At 42.8% G+C, this 19,756-nt stretch overlaps 1 protein-coding gene across 2 annotated transcripts in view; it reads left to right on the top strand.

Moving 5' to 3' along the window:
- The window catches only part of LOC110537224 (F-box and WD repeat domain-containing 11-B), a 35,922-nt gene extending 17,920 nt beyond the window's left edge, over positions 1–18,002 (top strand). The window contains exons 4-14 of one of the 2 annotated variants that reach the window (XR_002475589.3): positions 997–1,183; positions 1,399–1,489; positions 1,599–1,736; positions 1,917–2,035; positions 2,171–2,420; positions 10,779–10,897; positions 11,056–11,166; positions 15,840–15,918; positions 16,007–16,171; positions 16,900–16,949; positions 17,075–18,002. Coding sequence is in view for 1 of the 2 variants with exons in the window: in XM_021623104.3 (XP_021478779.1) it covers positions 997–1,183; positions 1,399–1,489; positions 1,599–1,736; positions 1,917–2,035; positions 2,171–2,420; positions 10,779–10,897; positions 11,056–11,166; positions 15,840–15,918; positions 16,007–16,168 (1,256 nt within the window). In the remaining variant the exon portion in view is untranslated. The remainder of the gene's footprint in view (positions 1–996; positions 1,184–1,398; positions 1,490–1,598; positions 1,737–1,916; positions 2,036–2,170; positions 2,421–10,778; positions 10,898–11,055; positions 11,167–15,839; positions 15,919–16,006; positions 16,172–16,899; positions 16,950–17,074) is intronic. The other variant, XM_021623104.3, reaches the window with a different exon arrangement.
- The last annotated feature ends 1,754 nt before the right edge of the window (positions 18,003–19,756 follow it).

Genomic DNA, 19,756 nt, shown 5'->3' with positions numbered 1-19,756 from the left:
ACTTGTCCAGTTAAACCGCTGTATGGTCTTGGCCACCGTGCTGCAGCTCAGTTTCAGGGTCTTGGCAATGTTCTTATAGCCCAGGCCATCTTTATGTAGAGCAACAATTTTATTTTTTTCAGATCCTCAGTTATTTGCCATGAGGTGCCATGTTGAACTTCCAGTGACCTGTCAGTATGAGGGAGTGTGAGAGCGATGACACCAAATTTAACACACCTGCTCCCCATTCACACCTGAGACCTTGTAATACTAACGAGTCACATGACACCGGGGAGGGAAAATGGCTAATTGGGCTCAATTTGGACATTTTCACCTAGGGGTGTACTCACTTTTGTTGCCAGCGGTTTAGACATTAATCGCTGTGTGTTGAGTTATTTTGAGGGGACAGCAAATTTACACAGTTATACAAGCTGTACACTCACTACTAGCAAAGTGTAATTTCTTCAGTGTTGTCACATGAAAAGATATACTCAAATATTTACAAAAATGTGAGGGGTGTACTCAATTTTGTGATATACTGTAGCTTGCTAACATTAGCATAACTAACTAGTTCTGTGCAAATTACATTTTTACTGTTATCTAAAGAAATGCTTGTGAATGTGTTTTTTATGGTTGAACTTTCTATAGGTTTTCCTTCAAATGTGTTATTTAAAGCTGCGCACATAGTGGATGTTTTAGCACCACACGAGACTGTAGCTACTGCCAACGAAGAGAACAGAGGGCATTGTGTGGAAAGACTTTTGGGTGAAAAAATGGAGATTGGATTAGTTTTTTTTAAATAATAATAATAATAATAATGACTCTGTAAAGACTTTCAACAGCTAATTGTATTTAACGGCCCAAATGAATGCACATACACATAATATATCACCTAACCACCACTGCATGCTCCAAGGGAAACCGCTTTACAGACTCAGTTCATCCAAACATTCGCAATACACACATACTTCTAATCATTGTGTTAAACTGTTGCACTGTCTCTCCTTGTGGTTATAGCTCAGGGTCTGGACCACATAGCGGAGAACATCCTGTCCTTCTTGGATGCGCGTTCTCTCTGCTCGGCAGAGCTGGTGTGTAAGGAGTGGCAGAGGGTCATCTCAGAGGGCATGCTGTGGAAGAAACTCATAGAGCGTATGGTCCGTACAGACCCTCTCTGGAAAGGCTTGTCAGAGAGGCACCAGTGGTGAGTACGGACTGGGACCACTGGCTGGGTCACCATAGATCACAATGTCTTTCCATTTGTTTTCAAGAACCTACATGTTAGCCTGTTTCTAAAACTGTATCCAAGTGTCCTCACCTTAGAAAAAGACAATTGATGTTGTTGAGATTAATATATTTGTGCATAAAAAAATAAAAAACACACATTCACTTTTTTTTTTTTTTTTTTTTCTCTCCTAGGGAGAAGTACCTGTTCAAAAATCGAACCACAGAAGTCCCACCAAACTCCTACTACCGCTCACTTTACCCCAAAATCATCCAGGACATAGAGGTGAGTTCTGCTGCTGCTCCCCTTGCCCTCTCATTAACCTTACTCTCACTGATCTTTCCTGTGTTTCCCATTCACTGACCTGGCTCCACGCCTCTCTCCCTCCATGCAGACGATTGAGGCTAACTGGAGGTGTGGTCGGCACAATCTGCAGCGGATCCAGTGTCGTTCAGAGAACAGTAAGGGGGTTTACTGTCTGCAGTATGACGACGACAAGATCATCAGCGGCCTCCGAGACAACTCCATTAAGGTTGGTGTTCCTGTTTATTCTTGACTGAAGGGGGGGAATATTCTAATGCCTACTGGATATTTTGAATACAAGATCCACATTTTGAACACAGTGCCTTACAAAGTGTCATTGCAACGTGTAGTCAATTTTTTTATAGATCATATTTTGAGATAAAAATGTCTCACCGCCTTGTCTGTGTAGATCTGGGATAAGCAGTCTCTGGAGTGTCTGAAGATCCTGACGGGTCATACAGGCTCAGTGTTGTGTCTGCAGTATGATGAGCGGGTCATCGTCACCGGCTCCTCAGACTCCACCGTCAGGTCAGCACGACCCCCTCTCTTCTGCTGTTGTCCTCTGCCCTCTTACCTGTGCTCCAGGAAGCTCCAAAACTTGTTTTATTGAAGAGAAGAGTGTCATATATTGTTTTTGATATTGATGATTTCTCTCTGTCTCAGGGTGTGGGATGTGAACACTGGGGAGGTGCTGAACACTCTGATCCACCACAATGAGGCGGTCCTCCACTTGCGGTTCTGTAACGGTCTGATGGTGACGTGCTCTAAGGACCGTTCCATTGCCGTGTGGGACATGGCCTCACCCACCGACATCAGTCTGCGCCGCGTGCTGGTCGGCCACAGAGCAGCGGTCAATGTGGTGGACTTCGATGACAAGTACATCGTGTCAGCATCCGGTGACCGTACCATCAAGGCAAGTCTGCCCCGAAGACCCAGGGTCAGCTCACTAGAGCCTCAAGCATGTCACCATCTCAACAAGCATATGTTCTAGTACTTTTGCGGTGACACAAGACTTGGTCTTCTTTGTCTGTATTGGGACTTAAGACCTCAATCTCTGCCACTACAGTCTCTTGCTATAGCTTGGGTCCCCTGAGAGATCCTGCTCAGCCACCACTGTCTGTTGTCTTTGGTCTGCCTTCCTTGTATTTTACAGTTGGTGTCCATTTGTGCGCTACTTTATGGATTCTTTCTTGAGACATCCTCTCAGCACCTGTCCAACCCAATGGATCCTGTGCATCTTGATCTCAATAGCCATATTTTTACATCCTGTCTTACATCCTTTAGAGATCTTGTTCGGCCAGTAAATGTTGCAGATATTGCAAAGACAACCATTTGGTATCACTAAGTTCATGTGTCTTAGTGATCCTCCAGCACTCAGCTAAAACATTGTAAAGTCACTAGTTTTGTATGGTTCAGAGTCTACTGACTGCACATCCTGCCTTTTATATTTAACCAGGCTTTAATTTTTTGGGCTTGTCATATAGTGTGTATGGTACTTCCTGTAAGTTAAATTGATGGGGGGCTTTAGTTCTTTCCCCCTGCGCTGTATGAGCATGGCTGTTTTAATCCAAAGCTAGTTACCTTCCATTCACAGAAGATACTTGAATTAAAAGCCAGCCATGCCTTTGAAGTGCCCCCTACCCAAACCTACCAAATCCTCTCATTCTAGGTGAGTTCAGTTGTTCTGTGAAGTGTCCAGTAGAGTACAGTATAGAGGAGCCCACCGTGTGATGCTTGCTGTGGGAAGCACTGACTAAACCCAGAGTTCAGAGCTGACGTCTCTCCTCCTAGGGCCAAACTGTGGGCATGTCTCCTCACCTCAGCCCCATCCCCAGTCTCAGCCACAACCCTAGTCTTAGCTCCAGCTCCAGCCCTGTACCTGCTTGCCCCTGTCTTCCAGACAGTGGATTTGTGGGCAGCCAGGAATAAAGAGACCCTTGTTAGCCCACCCATCGCCCTGGGAGACGTGCTAAGGCATTGCGTACTGAGCTGCCTCCCACACACAACGTCCAAGTGCTCTGAAAACATTCCCCAATAAATAATTGAGGGACTGCAATGTGTGCGTTTGGGAGAGTGAGTGTTACTCTACACCCAAAACATGGGTGTTACTATTATACCTACAGTACCAGTCAAAAGTGGACACCTACTCATTTCAGGGGGTTTTCTTTTCTTTTTACAATTTTTTACATTGTAGAATAATAGTGAAGACATCAAAACTATGAAATAACACACATGGAATCATGTAGTAACCAAAAAAGTGTTAAATCCAAATGTATTTTATATTCTTCAAGGTAGCCATCCTTTGCATTAACAGCTTTGCGCACTCTTGGCTTTTTCTTGAACAGCTTCATGAGGTAATCATCTGGAATGCACTTCAATTAACAGGTGTGCCTTGTTAATTTATATAATTTATTTTCTTCTTAATGCATTTGAGCCAGTCAGTTGTGTTGTGACAGGGTAGGGTTGGTATACAGAAGATAGCCCTATTTGGTAAAAGACCAAGGCCATATTATGGCAAGAACCGCTCAAAGCAAATAGAAACAACAGTCCATTATTATTTTAAGACATGAAGGTCAGTCAATCTGGAAAATGTCTTGAACTTTGACAATTTCTTCAAGTGCAGTCTTAAAAACCATCAAGCACAATGATGAAACTGGCTCTCATGAGGACCGCCACAGTAACGGAAGACCCAGAGTTACCTCTTTGCAGGATAAGTTAATTAGTTACCAATCTCAGAAATTGCAGGCCAAATAAATGCTTCAGAGTTCAAGTAACAGACACACCTCAACATCAACTGTTCAGAGGAGACCGTGTGAATCAGGCCTTCCATGGTTGAATTGCTGCAAAGAAACCTCTACTAAAGGACAGTACGACATCAGAGCGTAACATGTTTTTTGTTGTTACACGCTGTCGAACGCTGAAACCTGAACTAACGACCTTGCTTTAAAAACTGCTGTGTTTTTCTATACTTTTTATTTTATTTTGAAACCTTGGGCTCTGTTGTGGTAAATTGCTGTAAGCGTTGCTATCTGTCCCAGGATCCTGCCAGATTCCGTGTAGGGGGAGAGACGCGAAAACCCAGCTAGCCTCGCTGGCTCTGCTGTCTCAAATGGAGGCCGCTAATTGAACATTTCCAGCGTTACAGGGGCTGTGTTTACTTTGTTCCGGTACAATGTGGAACGCAATTACTTTCAATGTAGCAACTGCTTGCTTGCGGAGGACTGCAGAAGCGAATTAGCTACTCTTAGCAAGCAAGTAGCAAACCTACATAAGCTACTTGGGAACCTACGCCCACCTACTTTTTTATTTTTCTTCTACCCCAGTAGCCGAATGCTGCTCTGGTCTGGTGGACGTTTCGCTGTTGTCGGCTCTCCACAGCCGACTGGCCGGTGCTCGGCAGGGTTCCATCCCCGACGGGGTCTCCACCTTCCCTCGAACAGAACTGTTCTTGACCCAACCAACCAGCCATGGAGGTACGTCACTCGCTGTGGAAGTCGAAGAAGGCGTCCTCTGGCAACAGGGGTCTCCATGTAGATGTTGAGCCCGGAACTGAGACAGACCAGAAACAGCTTTGCTGCCCTGGATCGAGCTTCCGGCGCCTTCGTCCTTGGTGGCTTCCTAATCAAGATCGGATCCGGAGTTACCTTCATCCTCTGTTATGTCTCCCTCTCCGGTGGCTTCTATCTCGGGTTCAGATCCTCGGAGCTCCCAGCCTCACCAGACCGCAAGGCTGCCTGAGAGACCCAGCCCAAAAACCCTGTGCTACCAAGGAGCACGAGTACAGGACGTAACAAGGCTGCTTCCGACTGTTCTACCACAGATGCTGGGAGCTGACACTGTCGTAGTCCTCCTGATGTCGTTTGACCCCACATGGACTATCTCGGGAACATTTAAAAATTGATTTTAAATAACAGATTTTAGCCTTAAAAGACCAAAAAAAAAAAAACTGCCAATAATTTCAGGTCCAGTACCATTTGTTGGGCAGCAGGTGTGAAAGATTGAGCAGCCTGCTGGCATTACACATCTGGCTAACAGACTACTGTAGCTCTGCTGGAGTCAGTTTTATTGATGACTTGGACACCTTCTGGAAACAGAAGATACTCTACAGGAATGACTGAGTTCATCCAAATCATCTTGGCTCCTGGACGCTGTCCATACATTTCAAGGCTGCGTTGAAACAATGACTGGTAAATGATCCAAGACCAGCTCAGTTAACCCCTACCATTGTGACAATGAGTCGTCATAATGCTGCATCAAATCTACATGATCCTAGGGGCATTGGCAAACACAATGTAAGTAACTTAATTTATGTACCCCTAATTGCACCGAATACATCTGTTTATCCTATTAGCGCGCACCCCGCTAACTAGCTAGCCATTTCACATCGGTTACACCAGCCTTATCTCGGGAGTTGATAGGCTTGTAGTTATAAACAGCGCAATGCTTGAAGCACAGTGAAGAGCTGCTGGCAAATGCAGGAAAGTGCTGTTTGAATGAATGCTTACGAGCCTGCTGGTGCCTAACATCGCTCAGTCAGACTGCTCTATCAAATCATAGACTTAATTATAATATAACACAGAAATATGAGCCTATGGTCATTAAAATGGTAGATTCCGGAAACTATCATTTCAAAAACAAAACGTTTATTCTTTCAGTGAAATACGGAACCATTACGTATTTTATCTAACGGATGGCATCCCTATGTCAAAATATTGCTGTTACATTGTACAACCTTCAATGTTATGTCATAGTTATGTACAATGCTGTCAAATTAACTGCAACCTTTGTTAGGAATAAATGGGCTTCACACAGCAGTCCAAACTGCTGCATATACCCTGACTGCTTGCACGGAACGCAAGAGAAATGATACAATTTCCCTAGTTATAAGAAATTCATGTTAGCAGGCAATATTAACTAAATATGCAGGTTTAAAAATATATACTTGTGTATTGATTTTAAAGAAAGGCATCTTTGTTTATGGTTAGGTACATTTCGCAAATGCGCTTGTTAAAGCATCACCCGTTTGTCGAAGTAGGCTGTGATTCAATGAGAAATTAACAGGCACCGCATCGATTATATGCAACGCAGGACACGCTAGATAACTACACATGGTTGATGATATTACTAGTTTAACTAGTGATTATGTTAAGATTAATGCTAGCTAGCAACTTACCTTGGCTTCTTGCTGCCCTCGTGTAACAGGTAGTCAGCCTGCCACGCAGGTTCCTTGTGGAGTGCAATGTAAGGCAGGTGGTTAGTGTTGGACTAGTGACCGGAAGGTTGCAAAAACGAATCCCCGAACTGACAAGGTACAAATCTGTCGTTCTGCCCCTGAACAAGGCAGTTAACCCACCGTTCCTAGGCCGTCATTGAAAATAAGAATGTGTTCTTAACTGACTTGCCTAGTTAAATAAAGGTGTAAAATATTGATTACCGATTTGTTATGAAAACTTGAAATCGGCCCTAATTAATCGGTCGACCTCTAATTGTAAGCAGTAATCATGAGCCTATAAACCAGAGTTACTGTTAGCACTGAGGTGGTGTGCAATAGTAGGTAGACCACTTTATGCAGCTCACCCTGCATTATCAACGCCAATGTAAATAACATGAGTAAGTCTACCTCTAAGCTTCCCAGTAAAACATTAAAAACAATCAAGCAACCCAGAAAAGTGCTAAAAATAGCTCATATTAACATACATACAGCCTAAGAAACAAGGTCCATGAAAGAGATTACATTCATATTCTATCTCTGAAACTCACTTAGATAATACCTTTTCATGACACATTGGTAGCAATACATGGTTATAACATCTACCGAAAAGACTGAAATGCACGTAATATGGCTACGGGTTCAACTCATCTGCCTCACCTAAAGCCCATTATTGTGGGAAGCTGCTATGGACCACCAAGTGCTAACAGTCAGTATCTGGATAATATGTGTGAAATGCTTGATTAATGTATGTGATATCAACAGAGATGTATATTTTCTGGGTGATTTTATTTTAAATATCGACTGGCTATCATCAAGCTGTGCACTCAGGAAAAAACTTCAAACTGTAATCAGGTTGTCAGTCAACCTGCCAGGGTAGTTACAAACAGCACAGTAATTAAATCATCAACATGTATTGATCACATCTTTACTAACGCTGCAGATATTTGCTTGAAAGCAGTATCCAAATCCATCAGATGTAGTGATCACAATATAATAGTCATGTATAGGAAAACCAAGTTCCAAAGGCTGGTCCTAATATTGTGTATAAGAGGTCATACAATAAGTTTTGTATTGATTCATATGTTGATGAAGTAAAGAAGATGTTGGTCCGTGGTGTGTAATGAGGATCAACCAGACGCTCCTCTTGACGCATTCATGAAACTTCTTATTTCAGTTACTAATAAGCATGCACCCGTTAAGAAAATGACTCTAAAAACTGTTAAATCCCCCTGGATTGATGAGGAATTGAGAGATTGTATGGTTGAGAGGCGAAGGGTATGGCAATTAAGTCTGGCAGCCCAACTGATTGGCAAACGTACGGCAAATTGAAGAAATCATGTGACTGAACTAAATAAAAAGAGAACTACACTATGAAACAAATTATATAAAGGATGATAGTAAAAAGCTTTGGGGCACCTCTTAGGGATTGCGGTCCACCTGTGACAACATCCAGTGAAATTGCTGAGCGCCAAATTCAAAATAAGAATCTAAATATTAAACATTCATGAACATACAAGTGTCTAACATAATTTAAAAGCTCAACTTCTTGTTAATCCAACTGCTTTGTCAGATTTCAAAAAGGCTTTACGGCGAACCATGCGATTATCTGATGACAGCGCCCCACATAAATACTTTTTCAACCAGCACCGGCGTCACAAATAGCAATAAAATAAACACTTTATTTTTGAAGATCTTCCTCTGTTTACTTTCCCTAGGTTCCCAGCTACACAATGAATGTTCGATAATGTCCTTCTTTTTATCCAAAAAAGTCAGTTTAGTTGGTGCCATTGATTTCAATAATCCACTCGTTCAACATGCATACAAAGGAATCCAAAAAGCTACCGGTTAACTTTGTCCAAACAAGTCAAACAATGTTTCTAATCAATCCTCAGGTACCCTAATATGTAAATAAATGATCATATTTCAGACGGAATGAACAGTGTTCAATAGAAAAGGAAAATAACAAAGAGCGCGCCCTCATTCACGCTGGCCAAAAGCCTACATTTCCTGTTGAGAACACCTTGGATAAACTACAACTACTTGTTCGTTTTTCAAGAAACAAGCCTTAAACCCTCGATAAAGACTGTTGAAATCTAGTGGAACCCATAGGAACTGCAATCTGGGAGCTATTGTTTTTGTATATCACATAGGCTTGCATTGAAAACGCCTGTGACCAAAAAACTAAAACTCTGGATGTATTTTCCTTGGGTTTTCACCAGCCATATTAGTTATGTTATACTCGCATGCATTATTTTAACAGTTTTAGAAACTTCAGTGTTTTCTATCCAATTCTACCAATTATATGCATATCCTAGCTTCTGGGCCTGAGTAACAGGCAGTTTACTTTGGGCACATTGGTCATCTGGAAATTCAGGATACCGCCCCCTAGCCTTAAGAAGAATTACATTTTGGGGGGGAAAAAAGCCACTCTGCTCCATTCATTGAGTCAGATGGCTCATTCATCACAAAGCCCACTGATATCGCAAACTACTTTAATTACTTTTTTATTGGCATGATAAGCAAACTTAGGGATGATGTGCCAGCAACAAACGCTGACATTACACATCCAAGTATATCGAATCAAATTATGAAAGACGAGTTGTACTTTTGAATTCCGTAAAGTCAGTGCGGGAAAGGTGAAAATTGTCTGTCAACAATGACAAGCCACTGGGGTCTGACAATCTGGATGGAACATTACTGAGGATAATAGCAGATGATATTGCCACTTCTATTTGCCACATCTTCAATTTAAGCCTACTAGAGAGCGTGTAACTTCATGCCTGGGGGGGGAAGCTGAAGTCATTCCGCTAACCAAGAATAGTAAAGCCCCCTTTACTGGCTCAAATAGCCGACCAATCAGCCTGTTACCAACCCTTAGTAAACTTCTGAAATACCCCACGAGGTCACTTCACAGTCCCCAAGTCCAGACTATGGGAGGCACACACTACTACATAGAGCCATGACTACATGGAACTCTATTCCACATCAAGTAACTGACACAAGCAGTAAAATTAGAAAACAGATTAAAAAAAACACCTTATGGAACAGAGGGGACTTTGAGGCAACACAAACATTGGCACACACATGGTAACATACTTACTATACATACACATTGATTTAGGACTGTAGACATGCGTTTGGGGCCTGAGATCACAGTGTGTTGTGAATGTTTTTTTTAAATTTTTTTATTGTATAAACTGTCTTAATTTTGCTGGACCCCAGGAAGAGTAGCTATTGCTTTGGCAGCAGCTAATATGGATCCATAATAAGTACCATTGAGGACAAGAGACTTGCTTGGGCCAAGAAACACCTCTATAATTTGTTTTTCAACAGGACAATGACCCAACACACCTCCTGTCTAAGGGCTATATGACCAAGAAGGAGCATGATGGAGTGCTGCATCAGATAACCTGGCCTCCACAATCACCTGACCTCAACCCAATTGAGATGGTTTGGGATGAGTTGGACCGCAGAGGGATTGAAAAGCAGCCCACACGTGCTCAGCATATGTGGGAACTCCTTCAAGACTGTTAGAAAAGCATTCCAGGTGAAGCTGGTTGAGAGAATGCCAACAGTGTAAAGCTGTCATTAAGGCAAAAGGTGGCTACATTGAAGAATCTCAAATAAAAAAAAATATTTTTATTTAACACATTTTTGGTTACTACATGATTCCACATGTTATTTCATATTTTTGATGACTTCACTAGTATTCTACTAATATATATATGTATATATGTATATGTGTGTGTATATATGTATATGTGTGTATATATATAAAGAAAAGCCCTGGAATGAGTAGGTGTGTCCAAACTTTTGACTGGTACTGTATGTGTTTACATTAATGTGTTCATCCAGCAGCACGGTATAATTCTCTCTGACACGTGAGTGTGTGACCAGACAGTGACTTGTACAGATGCATTCTAATGAAATAAAACCATAAGGATGAGGTTTCAAGAGGTGAAGTTTGTCGACATGAAGAATTATGTAGGCCAAATGCCTGTTTGTGTTGGCCCCATGGGGTTGTGTGTTTGCTCATGTTTTTCCTTGTCTCCCCTGCAGGTGTGGAGCACCAGCACGTGTGAGTTTGTTCGCACACTGAACGGCCATAAGAGAGGCATTGCCTGTCTGCAGTACAGAGACCGACTAGTGGTCAGTGGCTCATCTGACAACACTATCCGGTGAGTGTGTATGTTTGTTCATGAGGGCGAAATCGGTCAGCCGTGTGTGTGTTACACTGGTCTATATTTATAGAACTATAATCTGGAGATGAACCATAATTTGTCATGACTGTTCTCTCAAATGTTACTGAACTAACACTGATCATTTTTCTCCTCAGGTTGTGGGATATTGAGTGTGGGGCATGTTTGCGCGTATTGGAAGGCCATGAAGAGTTGGTCCGCTGCATTCGATTCGACAACAAAAGGATCGTTAGTGGAGCCTACGATGGGTGAGAGGCTTTATTCCTTTGTGGCAGGCGTTAGCCTGAGCTGATGTCTCACTACTAATGGAGATCTGACCCTGAATGGGTTTATTCCCTCACTCTAATCCTACACTTGGCCATTGTTTATCCTTGTTATTCTCTCACTGCTAATCGGACTCTTGGTCTCCCCATCTCAATCCCAGTCTCGGCCAGTTAATCATAATAAATCTGTTAGGCTGTTTGTCAAACTTTTTAAAAGGACAGAGTAATGGATCTTCCAGTTTATCCAGTAACTTAACTTCGTCTCCAGTCTATTCCGTACAGCTCATAAACTCAAAAATGAGATTATCCACTGACAAGACTTGGGAGACTGTTGTTCAAATTTTATTTGTCACATGGTTAGCAGATGTTAATGTGAGTGTAGCGAAATGCTTGTGCTTCTAGTTCCAACCATGCAGTAATATCTAACAAGTAATCTAACCTAACAATTTCACAACAACTACCTTATACACACAGGTGTAAAGGAATTAATAAGAATATGTACATAAAAATATGAGTGACCGTTGGCCGAACGGCGCAGGCAAGATGGTATAGAGTACCTCATACATATGAGATGAGTAATGTAGGGTATGTAAACATTATATAAAGTGGCATTGTTTAAGTGGCTAGTGATATATTTATTACATAAATGTTTTCATTATTAAAGTGGCTAGAGATGAGTCCGTATGTTGGCAGCAGCCACTCAATGTTAGTGGTGGCTGTTTAACAGTCTGATGGCCTTGACATAGAAGCTGTTTTTCAGTCTCTCGGTCCCTGCTTTGATGCACCTGTACTGACCTCGCCTTCCTTCTGCGTGCATGGCCACGCAGTCATGGGTGAACAGGGAGTACAGGAGAAGGCCAAGAACGCACTCGTGGGGCCCCAGTGTTGAGGATCAGCGGGGTGGAGATATTGTTACCTACCCTCACCACCTGGGGGTGGCCCGTCAGGAAGTCCAGTACCCAGTTTGCCAGGGCGGGGTCGAGACCCAGGGTCTCGAGCTTAATGACGAGTTTGGAGGGCACTATGGTGTTAAATGCTGAGCTGTAGTCGATGAACAGCATTCTTACATAGGTTTTCCTCTTGTCCAGATGGGTTAGGGCAGTGTGATTGCGTCGTCTGTGGACCTATTGGGTGTCGGTGATATGGTCCTTGACTAGTCTCTCAAAGCACTTGATGAAGGAAGTGAGTGCTATGGGGCGATCGTCATTTAGCTCAGTTACCTTCGCTTTCTTGGGAACAGGAACAATGGTGGCCCTCTTGAAGCATGTGGGAACAGCAGACTGGGATAAGGATTGATTGAATATATCCGTAAACACATCAGCCAGCTGGTCTGCGCATGCTCTTAGGACATGGCTGGGGATGCCATCTGGGCCGGCAGCCTTGCGAAGGTTTTCCTCACGTTGGCTGCAGTGAAGGAGAGCCCGCAGGTTTTGGGCCGCGGTCCGTTTAAATTATGTCGTTAAGATAGTATGTCTGTGTCACGTGAATTTTCTATCCCAATGATAATAACTGACAATCAATAGCTCTGACCAATCCCGAGGTTTGTAAGACCATGGGTATAACAATAATTAGTCAAAGACTAAGGTTAGTACAGTTTATTCAGAGAACGTTCTAAAGTCAAGAATACAAAGACATATATTTTATAGCTGCGCACGTACTTCCACACAAACAGTAGATATCCTACGCACATACTTCCACACAAACAGTAGATATCCTACGCACATACATACACACAAACAGAAGATATCCTACGCACATACATACACACAAACAGAAAATATCCTACGCACATACTTCCACACAAACAGAAGATATCCTACGCACATACATACACACAAACAGTAGATATCCTACGCACATACATACACACAAACAGTAGATATCCTACGCACATGCATACACACAAACAGTAGATATCCTACGCACATACATACACACAAACAGTAGATATCCTACGCACATACATACACACAAACAGTAGATATCCTACGCACATACATACACACAAACAGAAGATATCCTACGCACATACATACACACAAACAGAAAATATCCTACGCACATACTTCCACACAAACAGAAGATATCCTACGCACATACATACACACAAACAGTAGATATCCTACGCACATACATACACACAAACAGTAGATATCCTACGCACATGCATACACACAAACAGTAGATATCCTACGCACATACATACACACAAACAGTAGATATCCTACGCACATACATACACACAAACAGTAGATATCCTACGCACATACATACACACAAACAGTAGATATCCTACGCACATACATACACACAAACAGTAGATATCCTACGCACATACTTCCACACAAACAGTAGATATCCTACACATAATGTCTCAACACCCAGCCAACAGAGATCAGGGAGACCTTGACCTTGAGACATACTCCCTGTTCTCTCCCAAATCTCTAGCAATGTCGGCGCCAAATTTTGCTCAGACAGTCTGTGTTTAAAATGCCATAAAGACCCTGATTCTGACTAGAACTACACATTTATTGATTATAATTTTATACATTCTAATCAATTCCATACAATTTTATGGTTTCAGGGTGGAATATTCTAATCATTCAATTAACAGATAAATCCCATTAACAATCCACCCTTAATGACTAAATAATACACACTTATACATCAATTGTATACAAGAATAATCCAGACCAATACATTGCTTATCATATCCTGCCATATGTTACACAATCTATTGCAAGCCCAACAGTTTCTCCCCTCTCTGGGTGGGGAGATTCAGTGGTCATAAGTTGTCTGCCACAGTTCCTTGTCTGCTATGATTCATACACATTTCCATATGTTATTCAGTGACAGGGTGAAATACTGTTAATTATTGCCTAAACATTAACTACAAAAATTACACATTTTTATTAATATTGTCAATGTCACTCAAAATCAACCTCACAAAACCAATCTATGTATTTTCATTCCTTATCCATCAATGACTGTTATAGGCCTACATCAGGTATCCTAACACTTCCTGTTAGGGTTTTTATTACAATCTTCATAAAAAAACAGTCTTAAAGATCAAAAAACATCCACTCTCTCACTAAAGTCCTCAGAACTCAACCACCCAGTCAGGTCCCTCATTGTCTTGTCTGTTGTAATGTTCTCTGTCCTATTGCATGTTCTTACTTCCCCTACGTCCCATCCGTGTGTGATGTATCGAGCCATACAATAATAATGTCCTCCTGTGAAAGGGGGAAGTCTGGATGTAATGGGCACATGGGGATACAGTTAATGCAGATCAATGCAACTCATTGTCTGGTTTCCCTGCCTTCATGAACAGCTTTACCATACAGGCCATTCCCCTGGGTGTATCAATTCCATCAAATGGGAAGGGAATGGTTGTCAACTGAGGTTTTGCTGTGGCGCAGGCATAACTTATTTCGCTACTGATCTGGCTGTATACTGAATCCATTCTAACCATAGGTTAGAATCCCCAAAACCAATTTCCACCTCAATCACTTCCTTAAGAATTTTCGTCTGCACTATCCGCACCGGCCCTTGGCTCTGGACGGCTCTGGTGTCAGTATCTGTTTTGTCAGGGGCTCTGCTTGTATTCTGGCTGACTATAGAGCTATCACCTGCCCTAACGTCTTCTACCCGGAATGGCACTAGGGTATCAACCGAAACCTGATCAAATCCAACATACCATAACCCGAGATCCTCTTCCTTTACGTTTTTAATGGTAATTCATACCTTTACGCAGTACTTCTCTCGCTCCGGATTACAGTCCAAAACCCTAACCTTCACTATACTCCACCTTCTTCCATACTGGGTATGTGGATTTATATAGCCCTCTCTCTGGGTGTGAGCTAGAACCTGTTTCCATGAACTACACGGGGACCTGCACAGATATCTTCCATAATGCCTCATAGTCCTAGACTGCCAAGGAGACAGAGACCCCATTTGGTCTACATAGAACTCCACTGAGACATCTTTCCCAATCTCCACTCTCACTTCCTGTTTATCCAGATCAAGTGATCTCTTGTGCTTGGTTAATACAAAATCCTCATCGTCTAAACTATGGGTTAAGTTACCACCACCTGCATTCTCGGATGGGTCATGGTGTATTAAGAAGACAGCTCAGACCAATCAGCACTCCTGTAAAGCCCCACCCTTTCCTGAACACTTTCTTGAACACATCATCATCTAGAGGCTAGCCCATACTTTCACTTCTATGAACACACACAGGGAGGATAGGGCGGGGTTGGGGATCTTTGTTAGAGAGGTAACCCCGAACCCTATTAGTATTCGGTTCTTCTCCTAACTCTGTGATTGTTCGACAGTGTCAGTGTGTCTTACCCTCTTGCAATGTGTGATATGAACCCAGGTAGCTCTTTCAGCTATTCTCACCGCGAAGGCAGTCACCAGGAGTACTTGGTATGGCCCCTCCCAACGGGGCTGCTTCCCATCTATTCTCCTCAGGGACTGGATTGAGTGAATCACCTTCTCCTGTAATTCACCTGTAGAGCATAAAATCTTGGACATACGGGTTTGGTTAACAAACAGCCTTCTCATGTGTTCTGCTAGTATTCTGCTAGTATATCTTCAACTTCTATGCCTACTTGTTCTGGTCCCTAACACATACAGTCTGTTTTCTTTCTTTGTAGTAAAATCAAAGTATGGGACCTGCAAGCTGCTCTGGACCCTCGTGCCCCTGCCAGCACCCTCTGTCTGCGCACACTGGTGGTGAGTCTAGCCTGGATCTAGAATATGGCGATTGTGGCAATGATTATAAGGATAGTTATTGTAGATACTGATGAACATTGTTTTTCAGGAGCATTCTGGGCGTGTATTCCGACTACAGTTTGATGAGTTCCAGATCATCAGCAGTTCCCATGACGACACCATCCTCATCTGGGATTTCCTGAACGTGTCGACCAATGGACAGACTGAGGGCCGGTCGCCCTCTCGCACGTACACATACATCTCCAGATAGCAGGTATTCACGACTTGCACACATTCAGAAGAGTACACACCTGCATACACTCACTAGAACTAACACACACTGGAGATGACAACAAAACATTTGATTTTATATTTATTTTTATAAACCAGATTTGGATCTGATTCAAAATATGTGGCTTTTCAATAGATAAGACGTATGTCTAGTATGCACGCTTATGTCTTACTTTATTTTGACGGATATGTTAAATTCAAAAATTATCTGAAATGTAATAGATTAATCTATCGGCCCTAGCAACCATCAACTAATAGATTTTGAGAAAGTTGAACTCATCCCTAACATGCATGTTGTCCTACAGACATGTAAATGAAGTGACACACCAACAGGATCAATTGTGCAAATGGGGTGCACACGCAGAAAAATACAAGTTGGCTTTTCTGAGTGTCTTATTTGTTGACAATATGATGTTGACACATCAATATCATCAATATGCCGTTGCCAGTAGCAGCAGGATGAACTGCAGATATTTCAGATGGGTGCGATGCAAGACGTAAAAAAAACATCTGTGCATGATAGCTGTGGGTCCATACCAGCCTCTCAATTCGTATTATTTCCGTAAAAGCCAATTTATGCTTGATCTGAAAAGGGGATCGGAGGCTTCGTATGGAGGGTGTGATGCAATTACGGAGCATGCAGAGACCAAAGCCTTTAAGTCTGCTCTATATTTCTGTTTACTTTATGTGTTGCTGACTCTACCTTTTAAGCCAGCCATCCTATTTATTCTATTGATCTTCAGTCTACAGCACTTGTTTGGGTAAGCTCTGCAGCTCATGTACAACTCCAAAATGTTTTGCTTGGTGGCGAGACTACTGACCTAAATCTAATACACCTACAAGATAACATGAATAGTGTGCTGAGTGTGTGCGTCTCTCTCTGCAGGGCAGGCCCGGTGGTGTGTGTGTCTGTGTCCGAGGACAGTCCTGATTGCCAAGTCAATGTGTCAGGGTCAGAGGTCAAGGAAAGGACCCACCCTCCCTTCCCTCCATCATCCTCTTTGCACCATCTCTGTTGTCCTCCTGGTGTTCATGTGGAGGGGTCATCCCTCCCCGATCGGCCAGTCAGTGCTCAAACGCACTTCCCCTTACCCCTCTGAAAATCACACAAACACACATACTCTCACACACAGAGCGGAGTCTATTAGGTCACACTCTAAGCCCCACCTCCCCTTACTCTGCTCCCCCAAGACAGAGGCCTGGACATGAAGGAATCTGAACTGAATGGCTGAAGGAGGGGGCTGGAGATGGCCTGGGGTGGAGAAAAGAGGCGGGTCCCGGGGCTCAACTCTTCTCCTGACTGAGTGACAGATACCTCAGGCCTGCCCCTTGGACCCAAGGACTGTATCAATATTGTTCCTTTCTCATTTTGTTTGGTGGAAGAAAGAAAAAAGACTGGAAGAGAGAAAGCTGACGTGTACATTGCTTTACTGCATGGATGAATGATGGGACAACCGTGTGCTAGTGACCTATTTGTTTTTCTAACTTTTACTTTTTATTTGGGACTTTTAATTTAGCTTTCTTTGTTACATTGTACTAAGAATTGTAGTTTCTCTTTCCAAACCCCTCTCAAATTAACCCTCTCATATCCCTAGTTCTCTACCTTGCGTCCGTCCCTCTTTCACTTTCTCTCCCTGTCTTGTTCTGTCCTCTTGCTGTCTGCCTGTCTAGGTTCTGAATGATCCCTAACTGAGCGGAAATTAGTTGTAAACAGCATTGTCTCGTCTAAAATGGTGTTGTATATTGAAATGATTTTTTTAATGAAAGAAAAACCATTAATACAAATAAAGTACTTGACTGTGAAGGAGTGTAAACCAGCGTGTATGAGTAGTGTTTGTTCAATATCATGTAACTATGCCATCAGTACTTGTATGTACAGACCAAACCACTACTCTGACGCGGACCTCATTGTTAGTCTATTTAAAAGAATCCTGATAAAGTCCTGGTCTGAGAATGACCGAAGCAGGACTTGTGTGTAGCATTTTGAGTTTAATGAGTGTGCCTCTGGAAATTGGCAAGAAACTAGTGAATTGAGGTTATATATTATTAACTCTGAATTGGTGTGTGTAGTGCAGTATTTCCCAAACTCGGTCCTGGGGAACCAGGGGGTGCACGTTTTGTTTTTTGCCCTTGCACTACACCGCTGATTTAAGTAAAGCGTTTTGAGGAGTTCATTATTTGAATCTGCGGTGTAGTGCTAGGGCAAAAAATGAAACGTGCACCCCTTGGGATCCCCAGGACCGAGTTTGGGAAACACTGGTGTAGTGTATCGAGGGGATAATCATGGGTTAGTCTGCAGACAGGGAATTCTGGAGCACAAAAAGGGTGATCAGCAATGCACTGGAACCCACATTCCTCTACACATCCAGCCCATTCTCTGCCTTGCACACGTTGAGGTGGTTCAATTCATCTCGCCTGGGCGTGTTTTCTCACATGCAAAAATGATTGCTTTTGAGCTGTATCTGCCATTTAAAAATGAGTTAAATTCAAACATTAATTCTATGGAAAATAAATGTATGTTTCTAGACTATGCACCATGCTGACCGAGCGGCACAGATTACTGTTCCATTTGAGAAGGGAGCTCCTCCCGCCCCACTTTTGCCCAATGACGTAACGGCCTTAGCCCGTTGCTCCGCATAATCGAATCCTCCCATTCTCTCAGGGAAATGTTCTATGGTAATGAAGGGGTTGACTAGTCAGTTGCATAACAGAATGAATTCAACTGAAATTGGTATTCTGCATTTAACCCAACCCCTCTGAATCAGAGAGGTGCAGTGGGCTGCCTTAATCAACGTCATCGGCGCCCAGGGAGCAGTTGTTGGGGGTTAACTGCCTTGCTCAAGGGCAGATCGTCAAGAGTTTTCCACCTTGGGGATTTGAACCAGTGATCTTTCAGTTACTGGCCCAATGCTCTTAACCACTAGGCTACCTGCCACAATGAGAGGCTGTACCTCTTGCCCCTCCCTCAGTACTACAGGGCAGAGATGGAAGAGAACACAAGGGTGATGGAATAAGTAGACCAGAGCAGGCTGTTATTGGGCAGTTTCACACTGGAAAAAAAATCCTGTCTGAATGGGACGTTCCCTCTCTCACGTGAGCATGCCAGAGATTATGAAGGAACTATGAGCGAGGGAACGCTCACTTACACAGACACGAACCGTGATCATTTATACAACATCTTCATTTATCCACCATATTTGCTACAGGGCACACGCCTGTGAGAGTCCCAGCTGCAGGAAATGATCATGATTATGGGTGTGGCCCTCAATGAGGCCACCATCCAGTTATGGAAGGCTGCACTGCTCACAAGTAGATACATCTATAACACTAATATGTTAGTGTATAGGTACTCTCTGTTGAAGCTCGTTTCCCATTTATCAACTCAAGACTTTAGTAGTTGTATTAACCTAATCACCATTGATTCTATGTATTGGCAGGTGCATCCCATCCGAGAAAGTCTCCATAGGCTCAGCTCATTTTCCAAAGGAAGAATCAATTGACTTAATCCTGTGGTTTGGCACATATTCTGTGTTCCGTGCAGATGCTCCCAGTGACCACCAAATGGAAC

This window comes from Oncorhynchus mykiss, chromosome 12, assembly GCF_057628025.1.
Source record: "Oncorhynchus mykiss isolate SJ-2025 chromosome 12, ASM5762802v1, whole genome shotgun sequence".
In the NCBI taxonomy this organism is placed as follows: Eukaryota; Metazoa; Chordata; class Actinopteri; order Salmoniformes; family Salmonidae; genus Oncorhynchus; species Oncorhynchus mykiss.
Note: the sequence above shows the minus strand (reverse complement) of the source record. Positions and strands in the feature narration are given on the sequence as shown.